General features: G+C 45.2%; 2 protein-coding genes across 2 annotated transcripts; one reads left to right on the plus strand and one right to left on the minus strand.

Annotated features, from left to right (window-relative positions):
• Window positions 1-1,621: 1,621 nt before the first annotated feature.
• LOC139914610 (cytochrome c oxidase subunit 8A, mitochondrial-like) lies at window positions 1,622-2,594 on the minus strand. The gene is made up of 2 exons (XM_071902971.2): window positions 2,419-2,594; window positions 1,622-1,935 (listed from the first exon to the last, which is right to left on the minus strand). Exons 1-2 carry the CDS (start codon window positions 2,533-2,535, stop codon window positions 1,822-1,824), a joined length of 231 nt encoding a protein of 76 aa, XP_071759072.1. The 5' UTR covers window positions 2,536-2,594; the 3' UTR covers window positions 1,622-1,821.
• A 2,662-nt stretch (window positions 2,595-5,256) lies between these two features.
• Window positions 5,257-25,152, plus strand: LOC139914604 (BTB/POZ domain-containing protein 7-like). Its single transcript, XM_078289866.1, has 10 exons — window positions 5,257-5,384; window positions 7,792-8,994; window positions 10,190-10,398; window positions 10,841-10,916; window positions 11,004-11,164; window positions 16,814-16,957; window positions 22,286-22,475; window positions 22,556-22,734; window positions 23,508-23,813; window positions 24,129-25,152. The coding sequence occupies exons 1-10, from the start codon at window positions 5,312-5,314 to the stop codon at window positions 24,642-24,644; spliced, it is 3,057 nt and encodes a 1,018-aa protein (XP_078145992.1). The 5' UTR covers window positions 5,257-5,311; the 3' UTR covers window positions 24,645-25,152.
• Window positions 25,153-25,383: the final 231 nt, after the last annotated feature.

The raw sequence follows: 25,383 nt of genomic DNA on the forward strand, positions 1-25,383 counted from the left end.
TAAAGACTGATGATCTTCTGACCGAGAACAGTTCAGTCTCAAGGCAAATAATCCATAAACCCTGTGCAAACTATCAGTGACATCATCAGAACAATAAAGGGTGAAGTTGTGGTTGAACAGTAACACACAACACCGAAATAAAAGACTGTGGGACAGTAAGATACACTGTAGTTGGCTTTAGATGGTGATGTTGTTGAAAAATGTGATAAAACATTAAGGAACAGAAGAGTTCACAAAAACACTCAAATCTGATGAAGGAATAATAATAAAAATAATAATAATAATTAACCGTAATAATAATAAACCTCTGTCCAGATTCTCCTCTAAACAGCTGCTTCAAGCAGCTTTTTTCTCCAAACAGGAACAAACAGGAAATAATTAACGTCTCCAAATCCATGTCAAAGAAAACAAAACAAATGGACCAAAAGAAGAAAAACGTTTCCCAGCCAAAACAAAAAAAGAGACGGTTTCAACAGTTTAGTAGTAACTGAAAGAGATTGAATGACATTTTAACTTCCAACTATATAGTTTGTTAACCTAACACTACCTGAAAATAGTTTCCCTACATCCAAACTGCAGTGTGGAAATGATCGTATCTTAGTCTGGAATGTCTTAGACCTTAAAGATAAATCTAACAGTAAGTGGATCAGATAGGACCTGAACTTGGTTTTCTTGTTTCTCTGTCAAATGGAGTTTTGTCTATTTGAACCTTGTTGAGTCTCTGTTCTGGTTTTCTACAGCGATCAGTGTGTTTTATATTTATATTTTTTATTGTGAACTCAGGCTGTTTGTGTTTGGATAACAAGCATTCAGGAACATTCAGCTTTGGCCTGGAACAAAACAACAATAATAACCAGCAGGTTGTTGGTTTGAATCCCCGTCTGTCCTCTGAGTCTGTTCAGTACAGCAGGTTGTTGGTTTGAATCCCTGTCTGTCTGAGTCTGTTCAGTACAGCAGGTTGTTGGTTTGAATCCCTGTCTGTCTGAGTCTGTTCAGTACAGCAGGTTGTTGGTTTGAATCCCTGTCTGTCTGTCTGAGTCTGTTCAGTACAGCAGGTTGTTGGTTTGAATCCCTGTCTGTCTGAGTCTGTTCAGTACAGCAGGTTGTCTGTCACACTGTTTTTCAATTCACATTCATTTTCATCACCTCTAAATGTGTCTGTTTTTTGTCCCATCCACTCTTCTTGGGTTCACTGTAAACCAAAAATGGATTTTTTGTTTTTGATTTGTTTTAAATGATTTGATGAATGACATAAAGTGGTAATAAAAGATTTATTTTAAAATTACTGTTTTTATTAAATCACTTCTAATTTTCTTTGGATTTATCAAATCACTTGAAAATGTATAACTCAATTTCTCAATTCAGAAGCCTTTTCATCACATCTATTTAATTTTTGTTACTTCACCCCCTGGGAGGTTTTTGTGATCTAAGCTACACCCACGTCCAGTTTAAGCCCCACCCACTTCTGGCTTTAACTGAATACAGATACAAATACAAATAATTTGGTTTGTTGAACAAACACATTTACAAATACAAATAAGAAAATCTCTGCACACCCCTAGAGTGTGTGTGTGTGTGTGTGTGTGTGTTATTTGGATTTATTCATCGATGAAAGCAGAAGAACATTAGAGAAGTGAAGAGACTTCATTTATTAATGATGCCATTATTATCACATATCCTCCTGCAGCTGCAGCTCCTTATTTATTGTGCATGGTTTACATTTATCACAGATATATGACAGATTACAGATATGTTTTATATCTATTACAGATTTATGACATTATTGGTGTGAGGAAGATGAAGGAAGATGAAAGTTAGTGCTCAGGCCTTCGGCGTTGGGCGAGGTCGTTGGCGATATTCTGGTAGGTGGTGCAGGATCCAGGCAGCCGGGGCCAACATGGCCGCCGCAAAAACAGACATGATGAGGAAGCTTTGCTGTGAGAGAGAGACAGGAGAGTCAAACAGCAGTAGGAGCCAATAGTCTGGGTTAATCTGAGTTTTAACACACTTAGTCTGGGTTAATCTGAATTTGAACACACTTAGATTCAGGGTTAAAATCTAGTTTTTGTTAATCTGATTTTTAACATCTAGTTTTATAGAAGACTGTACTAGTATACTTATAGAATACTATATCACTATACTTATAGACAACTGTAGTAGTATACTTTTATAAGACTATAGTAGTATATTTATATAAGACTACAGTAGTATAAACTTATAGAAGACTATAGTAGTATAAACGTGTATATAAAACTATAGTAGTATAAACTTATAGAAGACTTTAGTAGTATAAACTTATAGAGTTCCAGAGTGACACTGAACTTCTTTAAGTCCCAGACTGAAGAACTGATGGAAGCTTCCATCCAACACAAACAGTTTCTTCTCTGTCAGTATCTGATCTCTAATCCAGAGACTCACCCCAGCTCCGATCTTGTCCTTCGGAGGTTTGCTGTAGATGCCGGACCTCCTGTCCTTCAGGATCATCTTGGACCGGGTCAGAGCCGCGGAGCCGCTCAGGATCCTCAGAACCCCCATAAGACCGAGATCTGATCTGTAGGACCGAGCTGATCTGAGCTGATCTGTGAGACGAAGCACATCCCTGGTCTCCGGGGGGGTGGGGGGGGGGGAGTCACAGAGCAGCCAATGGGCCAGAGCCACTAATCAGTCACTATGTATACAGCTGCCAGATACTGTCTGAAATCTGCTGAAGTGATTTCTGCTTCAGAAGTCTGAGTTTTGGACAGAAGATTTACTGAGCGGCAGTTCAGGTCTCACCTGAAGTCTTCTGGTCAAACACCTGGTCCAGGTCCTGAGTTTAGCCCTTATACAGTTTCAGTCTCAAAAGGCTTCACAAAGCCACATTATGAAACAATAAATGAAAACATTCCCCCAACATTACACCCTCAATAAGAACAAGGAAAAACTCCCAAAGGAAAATAACCTGGAAATAAACTGTTAGAAACTACAGGAAGGTCCGGCTGATTGAATGTTGATAACGAGGTGGAGCGGAAACAACAGAATAAACAGTAAGATCCCTGAGGTGAACCAGGATTACTGATGCAGTAAAACACAAAGCCTCTGTGATCCTGTTTCAGGTGAACTGAAGATGGACAGTCACTGTTAGCTTCAGGAGACGGAGCATGTTGATGCTCCAGTCAAACTCAGTGTGTTCTCCATTCAGTCAAACTCAGTGTGTTCTCCATCCAGTCAAACTCAGTGTGTTCTCCATCCAGTCAAACTCTCAGTGTGTTCTCCATCCAGTCAAACTCAGTGTGTTCTCCATCCAGTCAAACTCTCAGTGTGTTCTCCATCCAGTCAAACTCTCAGTGTGTTCTCCTAACAGAATATCTCACCCCCAGATCTCTTCTGCTGTTCTGTTTGGTTCCCTCCCTGTTTGTTGACAGTTCCCAGGTTGTTTCTATGGATTGATAGACAGGCAGAATGGATTGCTTTGCTTTGGAGTCAGATTGAATCTCACTCAACAAATTCAGTGTGTTTTGTCAATATCAGCGCTGTGATAACTTTGGTCATTACCACAAAGTGTGTCAGAAGCAGACGTGACAGAGTGGCCAGCAGCTGGTCCTGCAGGAACAAAACCGGCTGATTGGATTTCCTCTGCAGATGAAAGGACTTTCTTCTGACAGGCCAGACCTCCTGTCTGACTAATCTGCTGTTGCCTTGGACACCATCAGTTAGGCTCCACATTTAGAGATCAGATTAGAAAAGGAAGTTGTTCCTCAGGCAAGAACCTTGTTGTACAGTACATCGGTAGGATCTGACACAGTCGGCCTTTGGACTGAAGCTTACTCTATAGCAACAGTGTAAACTAGCAGACGACCAGCTGCTGAGGAACACGACGCGTCTGCTGACACCTATCCACATGTTTTTCCAACATCTCTACATCTCCAGGAAGGACAGTCTGTCATGTCTTTCAGGCCAGCAGAGAGAGCAGCAGACAGAGAGAGAGAGAAAGAGAGAGAGAGCAGCAGACTGTCCTGCTCAAAGTCTCATAAAGTCACTTTTCTTAATGTGTGTGTTTTAAAGAGTGTGCGTGATAACATGACAAATGAAAGCAGAATAGCGATCCTGTTAGGGGAATACAGAGAGAACAGCACACTGGCAGCAGATTGTTTCTGCCTGCCACACTCTGAGGGACAGTGACCAACCACACACACACACACACACACACACACACACAGCTGCACACATGCACACACACACAGCTGCACACAGAGAGAGAGAGAGAGAGAGAGAGAGAGAGAGAGAGAGAGAGAGAGAGAGAGAGTTGACTGGACTCTTTCAGCTGCTGTTCTGCTGTCTAACCGCTAGATGGAGCTCAGAACACAGCGTCCCTGACACCCTATCTGCGCCTGCGCACTCTCTCAGCCAGCTAACAAACTGAAGTAGCTGGCTGGCTAATGCTAGCTGTAGCTAGCTGCAGACTGAGTTGATCTTCCCACAGGAGGAGCGGCTGGATCTGGAGTCAAACACAAGACAGAAATGTTAGTGACGCTGAATCTGGATTCTGTTCCGAGCGGGTTTCAGCCGGACAGCGAACTTCAGCGGAGTCAGAAGTTCAGTTCAGGTTTCCACTGAGCGTCACGGTGCTAACTTGAAGTTGTGCAGCCAGTTAACTTAACGGTGACACTGCTCACAGTGTTACAGCCAGTATAACGGTAACGTTACTTCACCAGACCAGTGTGTCGTCACCGGGTCAGACTCACTCTGCTAAACTCAGTCTGTCGGTTGTTGTCAGTTTAGCTAGCTGCTGCTAGCTGCTGCTAGCTGCTCTGTCTGAATGCATTATAGTAACTTTGGCTAAAGACACAAGCTTCTATCTACCGCTAACTTACTGACTGTTAGCAGCAGCTAACGTTAGCTCTCTGCTCTGGTACTGAGGTTTCCATCAGCGTCTCTGGTTGGTATTATAGTTATTACAGTTATATTATTACAGTAGTCCGTCATCTAACAAAATGTTATAATACTATGAGTTACGCTGTCCGGTAGCAATATTAAATAGCTGTTGTTAGCTTGTCATGTGTTGTTTCTACTGCTTACAATTCAGATTAAACTTTATTACTGTTTTCCATGGACCCCCCCCATGGTTTGTATGGATTTAACCTTACAGTGACAGTAAAGCTCAACTCAAAACTCTCTTAACCACTTCACTTTGAAGAGGGATGGATTTGGTGTGTGTGTGTGTGTGTGTGTGTGATCTGTAATGAGGATGTTTCTCCCTCCTGGCTGTAGAGACTGAAGTGGACTTCAGCAGAATGACAGATCAGACGCTCCGTCGCTCCATGTGAAGAGGATGGGGGTCAGTGCTTCCTCTCTTCCCCACTCCTGCTCTCCTCGCTGTGGGCTGAACCAGACTCAAACCTCTGGTGAGTCTCCTGAACCAGACTCAAACCTCTGGTGAGTCTCCTGAACCAGACTCAAACCTCTGGTGAGTCTGCTGGGAAAGACAATCAACTCAGAAGTTGGTGAAGCCCTTGAATTTTGGCACATTTTGTAAATACAGCTGGTTAGAGTTAGAGTCAGGTCCATGTTAACTCCCATCCAGCTTCAAGTTGACTACAGATCTGTATCAAGTTGGCTTATCTTCTGCATCAAGCAAGGCTCCAGTGTGAGATTTCTGTCATCAGCCTCTGTGTTAAAAATGAACTTTTTCATCGTCAGACAGTAAAGTTTCCTGCTGCTCTCTCCCACCAGGTGGAGCTGCAGAGCTTTAAACCTTTATCAGATCCTTCTCTCTCCTGTGATTCATTTCAGGAATAAATAACGTATTAAATGAACAGGCTACGTTTTCATTATCACATAGAGTATTTTTTTTAACCAAATAACCATCTGGGCTATTCAAAATGGAGGCAACTATGATGTTTCGTACCTAGTACTAAGTACTAGTTCCTAATTACTAATTCAGTGAATACAGTATAAGACAGATTTCATTTACAGAATGTTTTATTAAGTTGTCACCAAATGCAACATTGGACTTGACAAGTTTGGCTACAAGCTCAAGTTTAATGTGAAGAAAAATAGTTTTCCAGCTTGACAGTGCAGGTGGGTGGCGGCCTAGCACCCCTAATGGACAACACCCATAATCTTCCCCAACTCCCAACTAATTACACGATCGAACAGCTGTTAGGCTCCTTCTGTCAGTTGTAGCTAGCTCCGCTCTGTAGCACAGGATGCTAACATGCTGTGGTCTGACTGTTATTTCAACTCCTGTTGAATCTGTTCGGTCCGTCGCCGTCCGGCACAAAAACATTTTTATCACAGAGCCGGCCAGGTTGATCAAAAACGGCGCTGTGGTGTAAAGCACTGTGGGAATTGTAGTCCTTTACCGAGGTAAGGCTGTTATGTATATAGTCTTGTACCTATGACTCTTTTCTTCAAAATGCAAATCTTAGTTATTCATTACTCTTTCACTGTAAATTCTCTGGTCGATTGAATGAGTGGAACCATGTGGAACCAGCTATTTTGAAATCTGGGTTCTACAAATAAACGTTCAGTGACTAGCCAAACAAAAAAAGTTTGTACATTTTTCTTCTGTCTGACAGACAAAAGAAACAGAAGTACTCTGTTCTTTCATAGTATATATTTTTTTAATTTGATAAAAAAAAATATATATATATATTTGTGTGGAAAAAATAGACACAGCCTTATTTATTTAGGTCTGAATGTCGCTGCCAAATAATTAACATTCTTGACACACATTGCTCAAAGCGTTTCAACACTGAATGACACCTTTTATTTTATTTTAACCTTTATTTAACCAGCTAAAATCTCACCTGTCTCTGTCAGCTGCTCTGTTCTCCATCAGGTTAAACCTAGCCAAACCCACTGCACTGAACCCACTGCACCACCAAACCCACTGCACCGAACCCACTGCACCACCGAACCCACTGCACCACCAAACCCACTACACCGAACCCACTGCACCACCTAACCCACTGCACCGAACCCACTGCACCGAACCCAAACCCACTGCACCGAACCCACTGCACCGCCGAACCCACTGCACCGAACCCAAACCCACTGCACCGAACCCAAACCCACTGCACCGAACCCAAACCCACTGCACCGAACCCACTGCACCGCCGAACCCACTGCACCGAACCCAATGCACCAAACCCACTGCACCACCGAACCCACTGCACCGAACCCACTGCACCACCAAACCCACTGCACCAAACCCACTGCACCACCAAACCCACTGCACCAAACCCACTGCACCACCAAACCCACTGTACCACCGAACCCACTGCACCACCGAACCCACTGCACCGAACCCACTGCACCACCAAACCCACTGCACCGAACCCACTGCACCACCAAACCCACTGCACCAAACCCACTGCACCAAACCCACTGCACCAAACCCACTGTACCACCAAACCCACTGCACCACCAAACCCACTGCACCACCGAACCCACTGTACCACCGAACCCACTGCACCACCGAACCCACTGCACCACCGAACCCACTGCACCACCTAACCCACTGCACCACCGAACCCACTGCACCACCAAACCCACTGCACCACCAAACCCACTGCACCAAACACACTGCACCAAACCCACTGCACCACCGAACCCACTGCACCACCGAACCCACTGCACCACTGAACCCACTGCACCAAACCCACTGCACCAAACCCACTGCACCACCGAACCCACTGCACCAAACCCACTGCACCACCAAACCCACTGCATCGAACCCACTGCACCACCAAACCCACTGCACCAAACCCACTGCACCAAACACAGATTTCTTCCTCTTGTTTCCAGGTGTGTCCTCCAGCCCGCAGTGCAGCGGTGAAGGGAAGCTGTACGGCGTGGAGCCACCAGGCGCCGACCGGCTGCTGGACAAGAAGAAGAAAAGCTCCGGTCTGGCGACGCTCCGGAGGCGCTTCATCAAGCGCAGGAAGTCCGGCCGCTCGGCGGACCACGGCCGGCAGATGAGGGAGCTGCTGTGGGGTTGGGAGGTTCGTGATGTCGGCGCTCTGGTGGAGGAATACGAAGGCACGGCGGCTCTGAAGGAGCTCAGCCTGCGGGCCGGCCTGGCGAGGGCCGGCGCCCGCAGCCTGCGGCGAGACCTGGCGTCTCTCTACCGGCTAAAGTTCTGCACCGATGTGGATCTGATCTTCCAGGGCCGCTGCTTCCCGGCGCACCGCGCTGTGCTCGCCGCTCGATGCCCTTTCTTCAAAACGCTGCTGGCGTCTTCACCGGGCTGCGGGGCGCAGGTCCTGCTGGACGTGGGCGGGGCCGGCATGGACGCGGCCGTGTTTTCCGCATTGCTGCACTATCTGTACAGCGGAGAGCTGGGCCCGGAGGTCGACCCTCGACTCCACAATATGGAGGTGCTGCTGCGTCTGAGCGAAGAGTTCGGCACACCGAACTCTCTGGAACAGGACATGCGAAGCCTGTGGGAACACATGAGCTACTTCGACTCTTTGCTCTGTTTTTTGTCCGACTCTGAACAGCTAGAATCCTTCAGTCCGGGCTCGGCTGGAGGTGGGAGCGGGGCTGGAGGCGGGGATGGAGGTGGGGCCGGAGGCGGGGCTGGGGGCAGGGCCGGAGGTGGGGCTGGGGCCGGGGCCAGGCATGGAGGAGGTGCAGTCATCCAGGAACCTGCTGAGGAGGAACTACGCGCGCACAAAGCCATCCTCTCCGCCCGCTCGCCTTTCTTCCGCAACCTCCTGCAACGGCGCCTCCGCAGCGGGGAGGAGGTCACTGAGCGCGCTCCGCAGACGCCCACGCGCATCATTCTGGATGAGTCCATCATTCCTAAAAAGTACGCTCGGGTCATCCTGCACTGCATGTACACCGATACCGTGGAGCTGGGACTGGTGCTGAGAGGAGGCCAATCAGCAGGGAGCTTAGGGGAGGTGCAGGCCCTCGTCGCCGGAGGAAGGGGGAGGAGTCAGACTGAGGAGGCCATGGAGCTCCACCACATCGCCCTCTTCTTGGAGTTCAGCATGCTTGCACAAGGTAAGACCGACTCCAGCTTCATAATGTGTTATCAAACCGTTTGGAGAGGGAGGGAACAGGAACTTTAAACCTGATGTTTTTTAAGTCCGGCCTCATGGTTCTGCACACAGTCAGCACAGTTCAGATCTCAGTCTCGTTTTCCTCCTTCATTCGTTCTTGTCCAGTATGAAAAACAAACTTCCACAGAGCGAGAGAATCCATCACAGTAAACATGAAGCCAAACTTTCTGTTTTCTCTTTCTTTTATTGAGCTGATTCGAGTGTTGGGCTGTGCCGATTGAAATTTTAGCTGACGATTATTTGTCACAAAATAATCTCCGGCTCAGCTAAACTGGTAGTTTCTGTCCTGAAGGTCGGATCAGATGCAGCTGCTCATGCAGCAAGTTGCCGATCTGAAACAGCCAGATCAGAACCATAAGCGTGGCCTCTAATATTGCCGGACTAGGCAGCGGTCTGTTGTGCATTTGAGCCATACTAAATGTACAGTATATAAATGACAAGATTTTTCTTATTATAGTCATTTATCACCATGTCAGTAAACAAAATAGAGGATAGGCTACATAAACCAGTGTGACTGAAATAAATGTTGGAGATTTTTGAATATTTGGCAACAGTAAGCCTACATTCTCAAAAAAGTTACAGAAGTACTCCTATATGGTACATTAATGTTTTAAAAATATTTTTAAAAATTTGTAATAATTTAGGCTACAGCGTGTCTTTTGTCTTTTTTTCCTGCGCACTGGGCATGAGATTATAAAGTGCACATTGCCTTTGTGTTGCCTATTATTTAAGGTTTAATACAAAATTTGTTTGCATATATTTTTAAATGAACAAAATAGCAATGTTTTGCACAGTAGCAGACCCTTTTGACAATTTTAGGCAAACACCAAATCTTCACAGTGGGGAACAAGAAAGAAGCGTCCGTCACTTCAGAGCTTCGGTCACATTCAGCCTGACAGGTTTATAAACCCTATCGCATATTGTTGGGAATTGAATCACAGACGAGTGTTATATTGAGAATAACTGTACTAACTTCAGTCCCACCTAACTCCAGTCCCACCTAACTCCAGTCCCAACTAACTCCAGTCCCAACTAATCCCAGTCCTAACTAACTCCAGTCCTAACTCCAGTCCTAATCCCAGTCTTGACCCCAGTAGTGGGAATGTGTATGTGTAGCTGTGTTTTGTCTCCTGCAGGTTGTGAAGACATTGTGGTAGAGAGCCTGTCTCTGGACTCTCTGGCGGCCATATTGAAGTGGAGCTCTCAGCCTTATGGCTCTAAATGGGTCTACAGACAGGCCATGCACTTCCTGTGTGAGATGTTCAGCCAGGTCACAAACTCTGATGTTCTGTATGAGCTGAGCAAGGAGCAGCTGCTGGCTGCCGTCCAGTCCGACTACCTGCAGGTAAGAGTCATGTGTCAATGTGAGTTAATGTATTAGACCGTCACAGTGCGTTAATGTGTTAGACTGTCACAGTGTGAGTTAATGTGTTAGACTGTCACAGTGTGAGTTAATGTGTTAGACTGTCACAGTGTGAGTTAATGTGTTAGACTGTCACAGTGAGTTAATGTGTTAGACTGTCACAGTGAGTTAATGTGTTAGACTGTCACAGTGAGTTAATGTGTTAGACCGTCACAGTGAGTTAATGTGTTAGACCGTCACAGTGAGTTAATGTGTTAGACTGTCACAGTGTGAGTTAATGTGTTAGACTGTCACAGTGAGTTAATGTGTTAGACCGTCACAGTGAGTGGATGTAAGGTGCTGGTTCGACTGTAACATTGTGCTCCATACTGTCGGTTCCAGCTGCTTTCTGCAGTCCAGTGTTGATATTTTGTGTTTTTTGCAGGCCAGTGAACTGGACGTCCTGAGGAGTGTGGTGAAGTGGGGGGAGCAGCAGCTGATGAAGAGGATGGCTGAACGTGGTGAGACTCTCCTCCATTCATTCTCTTCAGCTGTCGGTAACAGTAAGCTTAGCGCTGACACTGTGTGTGTGTGTGTGTGTGTGTCAGAGCCCAACCTGCTGAGTGGAACGGCCCACAGTCTGACCAGACGGGGGGTGAAGAGGAGAGATCTGGACCAGGAGGAGCTGAAGGAGATCCTGTCCTCCCTTCTCCCTCATCTCCGAATACAACACATCCTCCCTGCTAACAGTGAGCTGCTCCATGATGCGGTCAGTGTGTGTGTGTGTGTGTGTGTGTGTGTGTGTGTGTGTGTGTTTTTGTGTGCAAGCTTTTCAAAATCCCCCGGCGTCTCACGGATCAAAGAAATTTAAAAACAGTAAAATGCTCCAAACCTAAACCTGTGTGGAAAACACTGAATCTGCAGAAGGTCAAGCTAGTACAGTCTCTTTATGCCTCTGCTTTACTTTTTGTTTGTTAAGATAAGATAAGATAAGATAGCACTTTATTAATCCCCTTGGGGAAATTCAGGAAAAGTTAGATAGTTGTTAGTACCATCCTGTGTACCCAGTAGTACCATCCAGTAGGCTTGTCGCGGTGTGCGGTGCTACCGGTGGCATACGGTCCCAGGGTCAACACCGGTGTTATTTTCTCCACACCGTCAATACCATTATTTTGAGGGAAAAAAAATAATAATAGGTAATAAAAAGTGCATATTCAATGTCAACATTATTAAACAAATAAATTCTATTATGTAATGTGCTGCTGATCACTGATCAATGACAGTGTTAAATAAACAGTTTGTCGAACAAATAGCCTAGCGCGAGGCCCACGTGGTGCGGGCGTGGTCAAATTAATGCAGCGTAACCTCGGGTCACTAATAAGACCAGGTCACTCGCGCAAGCAGTAACAGAGGCGTTTACCCAAACTTTAGAAGTGCTGGCCGCCTACATGATATTATGGCAGAAAATTTGGTTTAAAAAAAAAAAGTGACTTCCCCAGTGTGGCAGTACTTTGGATTTCGAGCCAACGATGATGGAGAACCCGAAAATGTGGATGAAGCAACTTATAAACTTTGTCTGAAGAGGGTGGTCGCAAAAGGTGGAAACACATTGAATTTACACTGCCATCTCCGATTGCATCACGCTGCCATTGCAGCCAAACTTGGACCCGCGGCGAAAGGAGGAGAGACTAGTACAAAACCAACTGCACACGGTGGGCAGCAGCCCACAATAACCGGAGCTTTTGCCCGGTCAACGAAGTATGCAAAGGACAGTTCACGATGGAGAGAATGCACAGATGCAGTTACAACATACATCGCCAAAGAGATGCTGTCTTTTTGTACAGTTGAAATGCAATCTTTCAAAAATATGCTTTACACTCTGGACCGCCAATACGAGCCACCAGGTTGAACATATTTAGCAGAAAAGGCCATCCCTGAGATGTACAATCGAGTGAGAAAAGAAGTACAAGAGTTAATCTCCGAATCCCGACATTTTCAACTCACAACAGATATGTGGTCGAGTATAAACATGGTACCATACATGTCCCTCACAGCCCATTTCATTACCAAAGATTGGAAGCTTGTGTCCAAGTGCCTTCAGACAAGCTTTTTCCCCGCAGACAACATGGCTGAAGCACTCCAAGATGCCCTGACTGACTGGCAGCTGGATCTGACTAAATTATCGTGCATAACCACAGATAATGCGGCCAATATAGTGGCTGCCATTCGTAAGCTAGACTGGTCGTGGCTGAACTGCTTTGGCCATAATTTAAACCTTGCGGTCACCAACGCAATCGCTGATGAGAGACAGCGGACAGATCGAGCCCTGGGCGTCTTCCGCTCCATTGTGGGCCTTTTCTCACACAGCTGGCAGAGAAAACGGGCGCTGGCCAGCGCTCAGACAGAGCTAGGGTCTACCACAGCAGTCCCTGGTAACGGTAGGTTATGGCTATTGGCTATTAGGGGCTACAGCGTTTTAGGCTGAATGGTGTGTGTTTGTGCGTGTGTGTTACCTGCGTGAGTCGCAACATAAACATTCCATCACCTGTGTGCCAGGTGGCTATTTAACTTGAAGCATTAGTTGAATTAAGACAAAAATAAGATAAAATATAGATTATGCCTTCCTAATACCAATTTGGTATCCAAACCTCAGCCCAACAAATATATTTGAATATCCAATGGTTTGGGCCAGCCCTAACCTATTTAGGCTGTAGCCCACTATGCCTTTATTTGTATTAACTTATTGTTAGATCTAGCTTAGGCTATTGCTTATTTAGGGCATTTTCACACCTATAGTTTGTTTGCTCTGGTCCGAATCAGTTGATGAGTTTGTAAACTTGGAGCGTTTTCCCCTTGGTTCGGTTTCTTTTCACACGGAGAAAAATCCAAGCGAACCAAAATGCATCACTACAAACCACGTGAGAACGTTCACTCTGCTTATTAGTCAGATGTGTCTGGGGCGGGAGTAAGAAAGTAAATACAGGAAGAAGGTCCTGTGTTCTGGACTACTGCACATTGCTATGCAACATGGAGCAACGGCAGAGTTGGCATTTGCTCATAACTGTTGTAATTATCTGAGCAATATACCAGGCAAAACTGTACCAGCAGAATGCCGAATGCACTTCGAGGAAACGTCTTGAAAATGCTATACTGCTTCACACTTTGCAAAGAAGACGTGCTGCCTTCAGACAACTGAGCAGAACAAGGGAGCTAATATTGAGCATGTACAATGACATGCTAACCGTCAACGTGTTAAACCGAAGATGTGTTCGTTAAGCGTGATATGTTAACGGTCTTTTCTCGCCATCTGTTTGAATCTACCTGTAGGGTAGTTGGCTACGGAATACTTCGTCATCATTTATGAATTGTGCATCACACTGATAAGAGTGTCTATATATCTCTCTTCCTCCACTACAGGAGGATCTGGATTCACCCACGCTCCCACGCGTGGTGGGAACACATGAATAACATCTGGACTGACAGAGAATGGTTGTTGAACTTCAGGATGAGAAGAGGCACATTCATGCATTTGTGTGATTTACTTTGGCCCTACTTGATCCGTCAGAACACAAAGTTCAGAAGACCCCTGCCTGTAGAGATTTGAGTTGCAGTTTGTCTGTGGAGACTAGCGACCAACCTAGAGTACAGATCTATTTCCCACCTGTTTGGCGTTGGTTTGTCTACTTGTTGCATCATCACCCAGTGAGTTGTTACAGCAATAAATGTAATTCTGAAACCACGCTACATCAAAACACCCTCTGCAGCTGATTTTAGGACAATTGTGCAAGGTTTTCATGACAAGTGGAGATTCCCACAAGTTGCTGGTGCTATTGACGGTACACACATTAACATCAAGGCACCACCCAATGCACCGGCAGACTACTACAATCGAAAGGGACAGTATTCAGTCATTTTATAAGGTGTGGTAGACAATAACATGAAGTTTTGGGATATAAATGTTGGACAACCTGGCAAAGTCCATGACGCCCGTGTTTTTGCACTTTCATCGCTTTATGATCGAGGCCAGGACAACAGACTATTACCAAGATGGACAGAAACATTTGAGGGAATAGATGTGCCACTGGTCATCCTGGGCGACTCAGCCTATCCATTACTCCCCTGGCTTATGAAGCAGTTTCCAGAATCCAGAGGGGTAACAGCTGCACAGCTCAACTTTAATCACCGGCTGAGTCAGGCACGGATGACTGTAGAAAGAAGCTTTGGACGCCTCAAAGGGCGATGGAGGTGCAAAATGAGGCACACATTACCCCTTGTCAGCCGCATAATCTCTGCCTGCTGTGTATTGCATAACTTTTGTGAGACTCACAATGAACAATTCAATGAGGGAGACAGCGAAGAAGATGATGAAGTTGATGAACTGGACAATGACGAAAACTTTGAGCAGGTGGGAGAAAGGAGGGGTCATGAGATCAGGAATGCACTGTGTGCCTACTTGTCAAGGATATAGCTCGGTAATGTAACCGTTGCTAAAAAATGTGCCATGCAAATTTAATGACATTAAATTGTTTCATGGCATAACATTTATACCATGAAACAATGCTGCAATGTTTTACTGTACTGTTGTGTTGCCTAGAGGCAGTCATACATTTTACTACAATAACTAAGTACATGTACAGTATGTGCAGCCAATGTTCAGCCACATACAGGTAGTGACTGCTGAAATGTAAATAAGTTAGACAATTCCCAACTGTAACAAAACATTTATTGCTGAGGTAGCCGAGTTTCATATCACAAGAATGTTTTTTTTTTTTAAATAGAACTTCTCAAAACATATTCAGCAAAATGTTACCTTAACAAACATTCAAAGTTTTCTCAATGTTGAGTTTTCAACAAATGTTTCAGTGCAATGAAAGTGCAAAATGAAAAATAATCCATATTTGTTAATAGCAAAATAAAGTGCAAGACCCCCCTGCTGGCAAACATAGCCAGAAAATATCTGTGCATTTGCGCAACAAGCACCGCATCCGAGAGAGTTTTTAGCACTGCGGGGAACATTGTGAAGCCTCAAAGGTCACTTCTGAAACCAGAAAAGGTAGACATGTTAGTCTTTCTGGCTAAAAATCTGTGAAAAAAGAAGCAATATGTTGGCTATTGCTATTGCAGTGGCCATTTCATTCTGCTGTGCACGGACTCTCATTTGATATAAGCTTCATTTGATATAGGCTTCGTTTACGTAATGTGCCGTTAAAGCCTGTTTATAGTTATTTAATTTATTTACTGCCCTTTATTTGTTAGGCTTTTATGTATAGGCATTCTGTACATTTTAATTCATATAGGCTACATTTGTGTAATGTTGCCATTAAAGGATAAGGCTGGTGTTTTTTAATGCATTTGTTTACTGTCAACAAATCCTATGAAAATAACAAAATCAACAATGCGTTTGCTCTACTCCCGTTACTTTCTGACTTCCTGCGTACTGTTTTTAGCCATCAACCCGGAAGTCATTGGCTCCAATTGTAAGCTAAAAACCTTTAAATACAGCTCACAAAGACATTGTTTCAATTTTAAATCTTTAAAAATTTAACTGTTAGCAGGAAAAGTCAGACTGTTGTAGTTATTACCAAATCAAATTCAAATGGGAACAAATTCTTCATTACGCCGGGGACTATTTTCTGTGCTACGAAACTACTTTCCTGAGATGGCAAACGTGTTTACAGCCGGCTTATTAAGTTGTTTAAGGAAAAACTCGGCCGGCCTGGTGCATCGCGATGAAGAAATATGTTGCCCAGAGCAACGGCATGGCTCTTTGACGTGTTTTTAATCGTTTTTTTAATACAATGGAGTTCTATGGCTGCTGGGACATGGCTTCATTGGGCACCGGCTACATGGACGAGACTTGTTGGCTGATTTTGTTATTTTCATAGGATTTGTTGACGGTAAGCAATGCATTAAAAAAACACCAGCCTTATCCTTTAAGGCCTGCTTACAGTTTAATAGTGAGTTTATTTATTTTAATTAATTCACCTTTTATTTGTGTTGGGCTTTAACTTATGGCCACTTTGGCCAGTCTGTACATTTTCATTCATGTGGGCTACATTTGTATTGGCAGGGCCTATAGCCTAGTGTTTATTTAATTTATTTGTTACTCCCTTGCACTTTACTAACTTTACTTACTGCACTTTTCTACGAATTTCTGTTTCTTGTAAATATTAAAATTTGAGTGATAAAGCCATCTTGTCATATAGTGCATATAGTGCATATATAGAGATGATATGCAGCTCAAAAGGAAGCATACAAGTCCCTCTAGTGGCGAAAGTCGGTAATACCGGTGTAAACGGTATTCTGGGGGGAAGCACCACTGGTATAAAAATTTTACCACCGCGACAAGCCTACCATCCAGTGTTCCCAGTAGTACCATCCAGTGTTCCCAGTGTTATCTTTGTGTGTCTCCTTGCAGATGAAGCGCGGACTGGTCAGCACTCCTCCGGCTGACATGCTCCCTGCAGCGGAGGGAGGGAAGGCGTCCGCCTGGCTGAAGCAGCGAAGCTCTGGGATTTACATCCGCCCTCGCCTCTTCTCCCCGTACCACGAGGAAGCCGGGGTAGGAACCAGTATTCCCAGTATTACCCAGCAGTATTCCCAGTGTTCCCAACCAGTATTCCCAGTATTACCCACCAGTATTACCCATCAGTATTCCCAGTGTTAACCACAGTCTAAGCCCTGTCTCACGAAGCGAGCTTAGTGGGTTAGCAAGCTAACTCTGGGCGTAACCCTGGCGCTTCGGTCTGGCGATGGTAGCTCACTTTATAGGCGGTTAGATCACCATGGTAACGAAAGGCCAATTTATACTTCTGCATTGAAGTGTTGTAGCTCCTCCATAGCTCTTTGCGGTGCCGTAGCTTACTGCACCTCTCCAAAAATGTGTAGGGTGACACAAACCGCAAGAACCAGAGGAGGCAGGGCGTTTCGAGGGTCGGGGGGGGGGGGGGGGGGGGGTTTGTGCCATTAGTAATTTTGTGCTTTTGTAAGCAATGCACTCATGACTGCATATTATAAATACAAACAAGCCTATGTTATTGATTAATGCATATATTTATGTTGTGGAGTTATATTTTTCCTAAAAATTCGCTCTTGCTCTACTATTACCATGCTATCTCTGATGTTGGTTGTTTCTCATCATCTCCTGTTTTGTTTAACTAAAGGGTGTAAACATACAGCAATAAATAGGGTGTAAGTATGCAGCTAAAAATAATGGTTGAGTTGTATGAATGTTGGGATACAGTCACGTTGCATTTTCACTCTGTGATTCGATAGAGTTCTACAAAGGACGGGTTGGGAGAATTCATAAGTTCACTGCAGTGATGGAGCTGCTGCTGAAGAACTGATGACAGAAGTCCAGAGGAACCCGGCGCTATTTACAAAGACCATCACCTCTAAAAATGTTGAAAAGAAAGTAAGGCAGTTTACTGACCTGGAAGCTAGTTAAATCGCTAACTTTTGTTAGCTAAACAAAATAGCACCATATCTTGGCCAACCTGACCGCAAATGCGCTATTATCCTATGTTTTTATAATATGACCGGGAGGTAACAACATGTGTCTCCAGTAGCCTGTTGAAACCCGTTTAGCCACGGTGACGTTCAGGTGTTTCTCTCAACATGGGCTACAAGGGACTTTACTCTTTGATCCACAGTAGATGTGGTGTGCAGAGTCTCCTACTGGTAAAAAAATGAATAGCTTCACTTGGTGGCCATTAGTACAATTAGCTCTCATATAAACAAAGCACAATAATGTAATGAAAGCTCCGTATAAGAGCATTATTGATTCTGCTGGCTCCTCTCTCTTGCGGCAATGCATGAACCCAAATCCATCGGCTCTGTCGTTATTTACTTTAGAGAGCGAGTAAAATAAAAGCACGTTGATAAAGCTCCATTGTTTTCTCTGAATATTTGGTGCCAATATCATTGTAGTGTGAACGCTTGCGCGTATGCACGTGTTTGCGTCTCATCTCACACATATTGGGATGAGGGTGTGTTTAGCAGCACCTCCCAAAGCAGGGGGGAGGGACAGCCCCTTGAGAGGAGACTGAGTTTTATGAAGGCAAAGACCGCAAAAACAATAGTAAAACTATTAATAACAATGGCAACATTTTCTTTCTCAGTGACGTGAAACTGTGGCGGCAGAAATTAAGCTGTGGCGGTGCGCCACAGTTTAATACATTAATGGGAAACCCTGGAGAAGGAGAGGCTTTGGTCAGTCTCTGTCTCCAGATGCGGCCGATTGCAAAGAAATTCTTTAATTGATAAATTCAGTGCATGCAGATCACAGAGGCTCTGGCTGAACTTTATTAATTAGACCCTAGCCAAAATTCAGGAAAAAACGCCTAAAATGACATACCCAAAATGAATCAGGAATAGCTCCTCAGCCATAAGGCCTATATGCATAGTTCTGGTCTCCTTTGATAGATAAGAAGCTAAGGAATATGAACCCATTGTAAGTGAACCTATATCTATTACCATTCCAGAGTAAATGGAGATGCAGTAAAGGAAAAAATAAGATTTTCATCCTCGCCTAGTATATAATCTAAATTTCAAAGGCAATATCACCATTATAACCAAGATCCCATGGATAATGATGCAACTGAATGTGTTCTCCTACTCCTTGACTACAACTGTAACTGTAAATTTGATGAAAATACAATAAAATACAACATTTATGATACAATTTATAAAGATATACTCAGGCGGTCTCCATGGTTTGGCCAATTGGGTACCATAAGTGTCCATCTGTGCTTTTTGTGTTTTCTGACTGTTTACTGGGAATTTTACTTCAAAATACTATTTATTTCCATATAGCCATGTTACAAATAACAGAAATCTCCCAAAAACATACAAATAGTAATAAACACAATGAATATTGATCAAGTTTTATCAATATTCATATATGACATTGAATCAGGGCCACAGAGCCACAGCCTGTCTGGTCTAAAAGGGTTGGTGAAAAGCCCCGGATGATCGCTGAGAGTCCCCGATCAGAAAGTGACGGTAAAAACGTGAGTAACTAAACTATCTGCCGTTTTTGGCGAAAATAACATAAGCCTTGGTGAAATATTTTGGCAAGAACATAGATTTTTGTCAGTGTGACTGTAAAATGTGAAGTTTGACTGCTACGTTTCCCCGGAAATGGCGGAAGTTGTGTTGCTCGGATGGTGGTGCGTTTAGGGTCCTTGGAAAGTTCGGAATTTCTATTTTCCAGTGATACCAAGCATGTTATTGTAGACTGATGAGAAAATTATCCCGGCGCTTTTGATCGCAACTTGCTCTTATATTCGCGAAGTTTATATTTGTACATTATTGTTAAAATACTTTGTAATCAGACATAGTTTGGACAACATACAATTGGTTTATGGATTCTGAAAGCTCAAGACCCCATGTTTTCAAAACAGTATAACATTCATATCTTCTATAAATAGACTTCAACTTCCACTGTGACTTTTCCTCACTACGCCATTGGAGGGGCGGGGGCGGGACCTTCGGGTAGAACTGGTTAAAAGCAGAGGTTTTTAAAGTCCATGAATAAAACCAGCTGTGCTCAGCTGTCTGGAGACTGTCTAAGGGCATCAGACTGGCATCCTCCACCTCCGTTGGCCTTGTATGCAGACTGAAGTGGACCCAGGCTCCCACTCAGTGAAGATGTGAGATGTTTGAATACTATTTTCTCTGTGTATTTATATAAGACAGATGTCTGATGTCCACCTTATCACAAGGATGCTGGTGAATGCCTTCCAGGCTGGTGTGCAGAAGCAGCTGGAACAGTTTGGTGAAGATGCTCCAAGCTGTGGCACACAGTCCTAAAGTTTATTCCCATTAAGAGGCTTTGAGTGGCTTCACCTTAAGGACATCTGCAGCATCTTTGATCGGGTCAAAGCTGCGATCCAAGATGTTGAGTTCTGTAGAGTTCTGTCTGCTCTTCTCATCATGGTGTTCAGACTCTCCAGGCTTCACTGCCATCTCCACCTATTTTGGCTGTGTGACAGCAGTGGCTCTATGGATCACAATGTCAGTCGCTCTGTTCAACACTTCTGGTCACTTGGTGAAAGTTATGCCGCTTTTCCACCGCATGGTACCGGCTCAACTCGACTCGACTCTACTCGCCTTTTTTGGTTTTCCATTGGGCAAGTACCAGGTACCAGGTACCATATTACCTGGTACCTGGTACTTTTTTTGGTAGCACCTCCGTCGAGGTTCCAAGCGAGCTGAGGCGATACCAAAAGGTGACGTGAAAACACTGCAGACTACTGATTGGTCAGAGAGAATCGTCATCATTGCGCGATACGGGACATATATGCTAACGTTAGCTACCAGGTTAGCGGTTAGCTTACCCTCTTGCGTCGCCTTTGAGCAACCAGAGAGTCTTTTGTCTTGCTGCCTTCAGCTGCTGTGACTAACAGCCACATACCGAGAATCAAGAACACCATCCCTTCCATATCCTCCATTGTTGCTGTGTGTGTCGCGTTGAAGATGACGTCACGGCAGTTTCATGCGGTGTTGCGGCGTCGCTATGACAACCAGTTGTGGGGGCGGGGGGCACATTGAGGGGGTACTATCTGCAGTGGAAAACCAAGTGGTACTACCAAAAGCGAGTAGAGTCGAGTCGAGTTGATTTGAGCCGGTACCATGTGGTGGAAAAGCGCCATTAGACTGCAGACTCTCAATCAGGAGACCAGAGTTCGATTCCCAGCAGGAACGCTTCCACAAAATTCAATGCTGCGGGGTCCTAGCACCTGTTGAACTCTGGGGTGAATGTGTCATATGGGTCAATGTGCAGGTGTGATCCCTGTGGCATACTGAGCATTTTGAAACTTGAATGAAGTTTGTACTCTATACAATGACTGAGATAAATACAATGGATGTGTATGGCCATTTAAAGTTATGATGTTGATGTAGCGCCACTTATGGGCGAAATGACACCAAATTTTGCACGGTTCCTCATAATCAATCGGGGGACACGTGTAACAAATTTGGTTAAGGTTCATGAGTTATGGCAATTTTTGCATATTAGGCCCCGCCTAAAGATTTTGAAAGACAATTGTATCAAAGCGGTAGAGAGTACCAAAAAACTGCTCGATGGCTTTTGTGCAGGACAGATGTGCCAAATTTTATATTTTTATTAAGAGTTATGGGCATTTAAAATTTAAAAGGTTGCTGTAGCGCCCCCTATGGACGCAATGACACATGATTTTGGACATTACCTCAGAGTAGATACCTGTTCAAGTGTACCAAATTTGTTTGAGATAGCACAAGGCGTTCGCGAATTATGCAATTTTTTTGTAAAATAGGCCCCGCCCACAACATTTGACCACAATTTGGAAGCCAATTATATCGAAATGGTGTGGAGTATCAAAAAACTGCTTGATAACTTTTGTGCAGGACAGTCCAGATATGCTGTGTGTCAAATTTGATGAAGATTGGACAAAGTTTGTAGGAGGAGCAGCGAAGAAACAGTTTTGGACAAAATTTAAAATGGCAGAAAATCTAGTCGGAAATGGATGGGATGTTGGCTTCTGTGCCTGGCAGTGGGTTTCGGCATACTGTACTCTGATTGGTTGAGCACCCAGAGTTCGGGGGATGGCACGGATAAAATCCATCAAAAGCCCAATAGCCAGAATAGTTTCATAAAATTTTACTGCTGACATGTTCAAGGGTGAATATCTGTTTGGGCGCTAAAAACTGTTGAGCAGAGGGTCAGTGACACAGAACCTGTATACTGCTAATGATGCTTCTATTTTTTATATATAATGGAGATGTTGGCATGACAACGTCCATGACAACGCTTCTCCTCCTACTTCACACACACACACACACACACACACACACACACACTCACACACACACACCCCTCAGCCTGTCACTGTGTCCTGTGTTGCTGCAGGCAGTGTTGGATGAGTTGTTGGTGGAGCAGAGAGATGTGATCGGGTCGAGGATGGTTCGTATGTCCAACGTCCCCGATGCTCTCTACATGGTCAACAACGCTGTCCCACACTGCTGTCACATGGTCTCCCATCAGCAAATGGCTGGCCATCAGATGACCCCGCCCTCCTTGGTGGCCAATGAGATCCCAGGTAAAGTTGGGTCGAGGTGACTGCGTGGATCGCATTAGAAAGGGTGAAACCGGAGACACTAAAGCAGCTCCTCCCTTCAGTCCCCAGGCTGCCGCTGGTGAAGCAGATGATCCGGCGGCTGCAGGATCTCCGGCGCAGCGAGCCGGTGCGGCGGGCCGTCGCTCTGAACTGCGGAGACGGAGCCGCCGTCGGCTACGAGCTGCAGGTCCGAGTCCTGAGAGAGTTCGGCCTGCCGGACGCTGCTGCGGAGCTGCTGCAGGTCAGACTGCTGATGACAGACCAGGATGCATTTCATTGAACAAGACTGTGCATGTGAATCTTTTTTAAATAAGAGGAGTCAACAACACCAGGTGTCCCCAGTGACGGCTGGGTCAGTGTGGCCACGCCTCCACACATGCACACTTGAAAACTGTCACTATGTTAAACCCAGGGAAAGTTCGGTAGAAACTTATTTGTCAAAATATTCCCCTACATGTTCTTCATAAGTTCCACACTGCATGATTTCATATTTATCAGTAAACTTGTCAGCACCTCAGACAAAATTGCACCACAGTGTAAAGCACAAAAGTAATGCAAATTGTCTATGTGGATGTTTAATCAATGTTTTATCAGTATGAATAGTTTAAGTCATTCTACACAATTAGATAAATAAAGAGGCAATGGATGAATAGATAGATAAATAATGGAGGATAATAAATATTTACTGTTTTTCGTATCACTGTAACCAATACTCCATCACAGAATTTTAACATTTTTACTGCAAATTCCTGGGTCTGATAATAGGAGCAGAAAAGGTTTCAGACGGCTCAGTAGAGTTCGGTGTTGAAGCAGACCGGTGAGGCTAGGAAAGGAGTGATACTAACTAAAGTAGGGAAATGAAATCATTTGAACTTAGTTTGGTTAGTTTAGTTTAGTTAGTTTGCTGATGCTCCAGATGTTAAACACTCTCAGGAGAAGTGATTCTGTTTCTCCACACAGCTTCATATTTTCTTTCTTTCCTGTTCAGACTGTTTCTGTGCTCCTGTCTTCCAGAATCCAAACAAGTTTTTTCCAGACGATCGTTTTGGGGATGAGAGTCCAGTCTTAGGGCTGCGTCAGTCGGCCGTACAGAGCATGCTCAGTGACCTCCACCCCCCCTTCCCTCCCCCTCCTCCCCCTTACAACCCCACTACCACACCGAGCCATGCCCACCTTAAGGTGAGCTGGAGGTCCCGCCTCCCAACTCAGGTGCCCTCACGCTCCATGTCCTATCCCTGTAACTCCACCCTGCTCCACCCACAGCAGGGCAGCCCCGCCTACCCAGCGCCCCCCGACCTGCAGGCCGGCCGCAGCCCAGCGGTAGGTAACAGGATCTGCTGGTCTGAACTGTGATGAACACAACTGTGGACGAACACAAGGGGCTGAATCTATCCAGTAGAAATTCATCTTTGGTCATTTAAAATGTAGCCCAGTTCAGCACATTTCCCACAGCGTGTTATTTCATAAGGTGGACTACTAACACCTTGACAAACCCATTGCTAACTAATTTGAGTTTATTTACTCTTAACTTAACTGCCAGAACTGTCTGTCCCTCTGTTCCTTCTTTTGTCCAATCAATGAGTATTGATCGACAGGATGTACACTACCTGATGCTGTTTTTGTTTTACCGTTTAGAAGCCTGAGCCCGTCGTTAACCGGTTCATGCCCGATATCGCCATGGGCCTGTCGGCCATGACTCTGAAGGAGCCCTGCCCACCGGAGGTCAGCATGGAGATGGATCCCCGCCCGGCCTTCTCTGCTGTCACTGCAGGGTTCTGCTGCCCCCCCAGCCGCCCCCCCCACACTTCCCGTAAGCGTCACGCCGCAGAGCTGAAACCCGCGGCGCCCTCGGACCGCCCGGACCTGTACGAGTTCTCGTACGGACAGCCGGACCTGTACAGCCACAGCCGGCCTGGCGCCGCGCGTCACGGCCCCCATTGCGGGGAGCCCCTCCCCCTGGACGACCTAGAGCATCCGCCACACAGACTTGACCTGGCTCTGGCCAATCAGGGAGCAGCGTACTGTCCCAGGAGTCATGCTGCACCTGAGACAGACCTCACTTGTAACCCAGAAACCACAGGGGAAGGGGCCAGTGAGGAGCGCCTGACCCCTCCTAAACCAGACTGTCTCTACAGGAAGTCTGCACTCTGACCTCTGACCTGTATCTCCTGTCTGGAGAGAGATGACTACTGTGTTCCAGGAGCTTAGTGGAGGGGTCAGCCTGGATCAGCCTGGGTCAGTTTGGATCAGCCTGGATCAGTCTGGGTCAGTCTTAGTGCCTTTGAGAAGGCTTGGTTTGGTTGGTCTCAGAATATATATTGATCTTTACCCACAATCCTCTGGACAGCAGTTCCACTGTGTCACCCTGTAGTGTCAGTCTGTCACACTGTAGTGTCAGTCTGTCACACTGTAGTGTCAGTCTGTCTAGTGTCACATTGTAGTGTCAGTCTGTCAGTCTGTAGTGTCAGTGTCACACTGTATTGTCAGTCTGTCTAGTGTCACACTGTAGTGTCCGTCTGTAGTGTCAGTCTGTCAGACTGTAGTGTCAGTCTGTCACACTGTAGTGTCAGACTGTCACACTGTAGTGTCAGTCTGTAGTGTCAGACTGTCAGTCTTTAGTGTCAGTCTGTAGTGTCAGTCTGTCACACTGTAGTGTCAGTCTGTAGTGTCAGTCTGTCACACTAGTGTCAGACTGTAGTGTCAGTCTGTAGTGTCAGTCTGTCACACTGTAGTCAGTCTGTCACACTGTAGTGTCAAGTCTGTAGTGTCAGTCTGTAGTGTCAGTCTGTCACACTGTAGTCAGTCTGTCACACTGTAGTGTCAGTCTGTAGTGTCAGTCTGTCACACTAGTGTCAGACTGTAGTGTCAGTCTGTAGTGTCAGTCTGTCAC

The sequence above is a fragment of the Centroberyx gerrardi genome, chromosome 18 (genome assembly GCF_048128805.1).
Source record: "Centroberyx gerrardi isolate f3 chromosome 18, fCenGer3.hap1.cur.20231027, whole genome shotgun sequence".
NCBI classification, from domain to species: domain Eukaryota; kingdom Metazoa; phylum Chordata; class Actinopteri; order Beryciformes; family Berycidae; genus Centroberyx; species Centroberyx gerrardi.

What these genes read in the sequence shown, in the direction of transcription:
- LOC139914610 (XM_071902971.2), bottom strand. Translation starts at nt 2,535, where the DNA reads ATGGGGGTTCTGAGGATCCTGAGCGGCTCCGCGGCTCTGACCCGGTCC. An exon ending in AGGACAAGATCGGAGCTGGG is followed by an intron (nt 1,936 to 2,418) that starts GTGAGTCTCTGG and finishes TCTCTCTCACAG; the next exon opens with CAAAGCTTCCTCATCATGTC.
- LOC139914604 (XM_078289866.1), top strand. Translation starts at nt 5,312, where the DNA reads ATGGGGGTCAGTGCTTCCTCTCTTCCCCACTCCTGCTCTCCTCGCTGT. An exon ending in GTGAGCTGCTCCATGATGCG is followed by an intron (nt 11,165 to 16,813) that starts GTCAGTGTGTGT and finishes GTCTCCTTGCAG; the next exon opens with ATGAAGCGCGGACTGGTCAG. An exon ending in GGTGGCCAATGAGATCCCAG is followed by an intron (nt 22,476 to 22,555) that starts GTAAAGTTGGGT and finishes TCCTCCCTTCAG; the next exon opens with TCCCCAGGCTGCCGCTGGTG.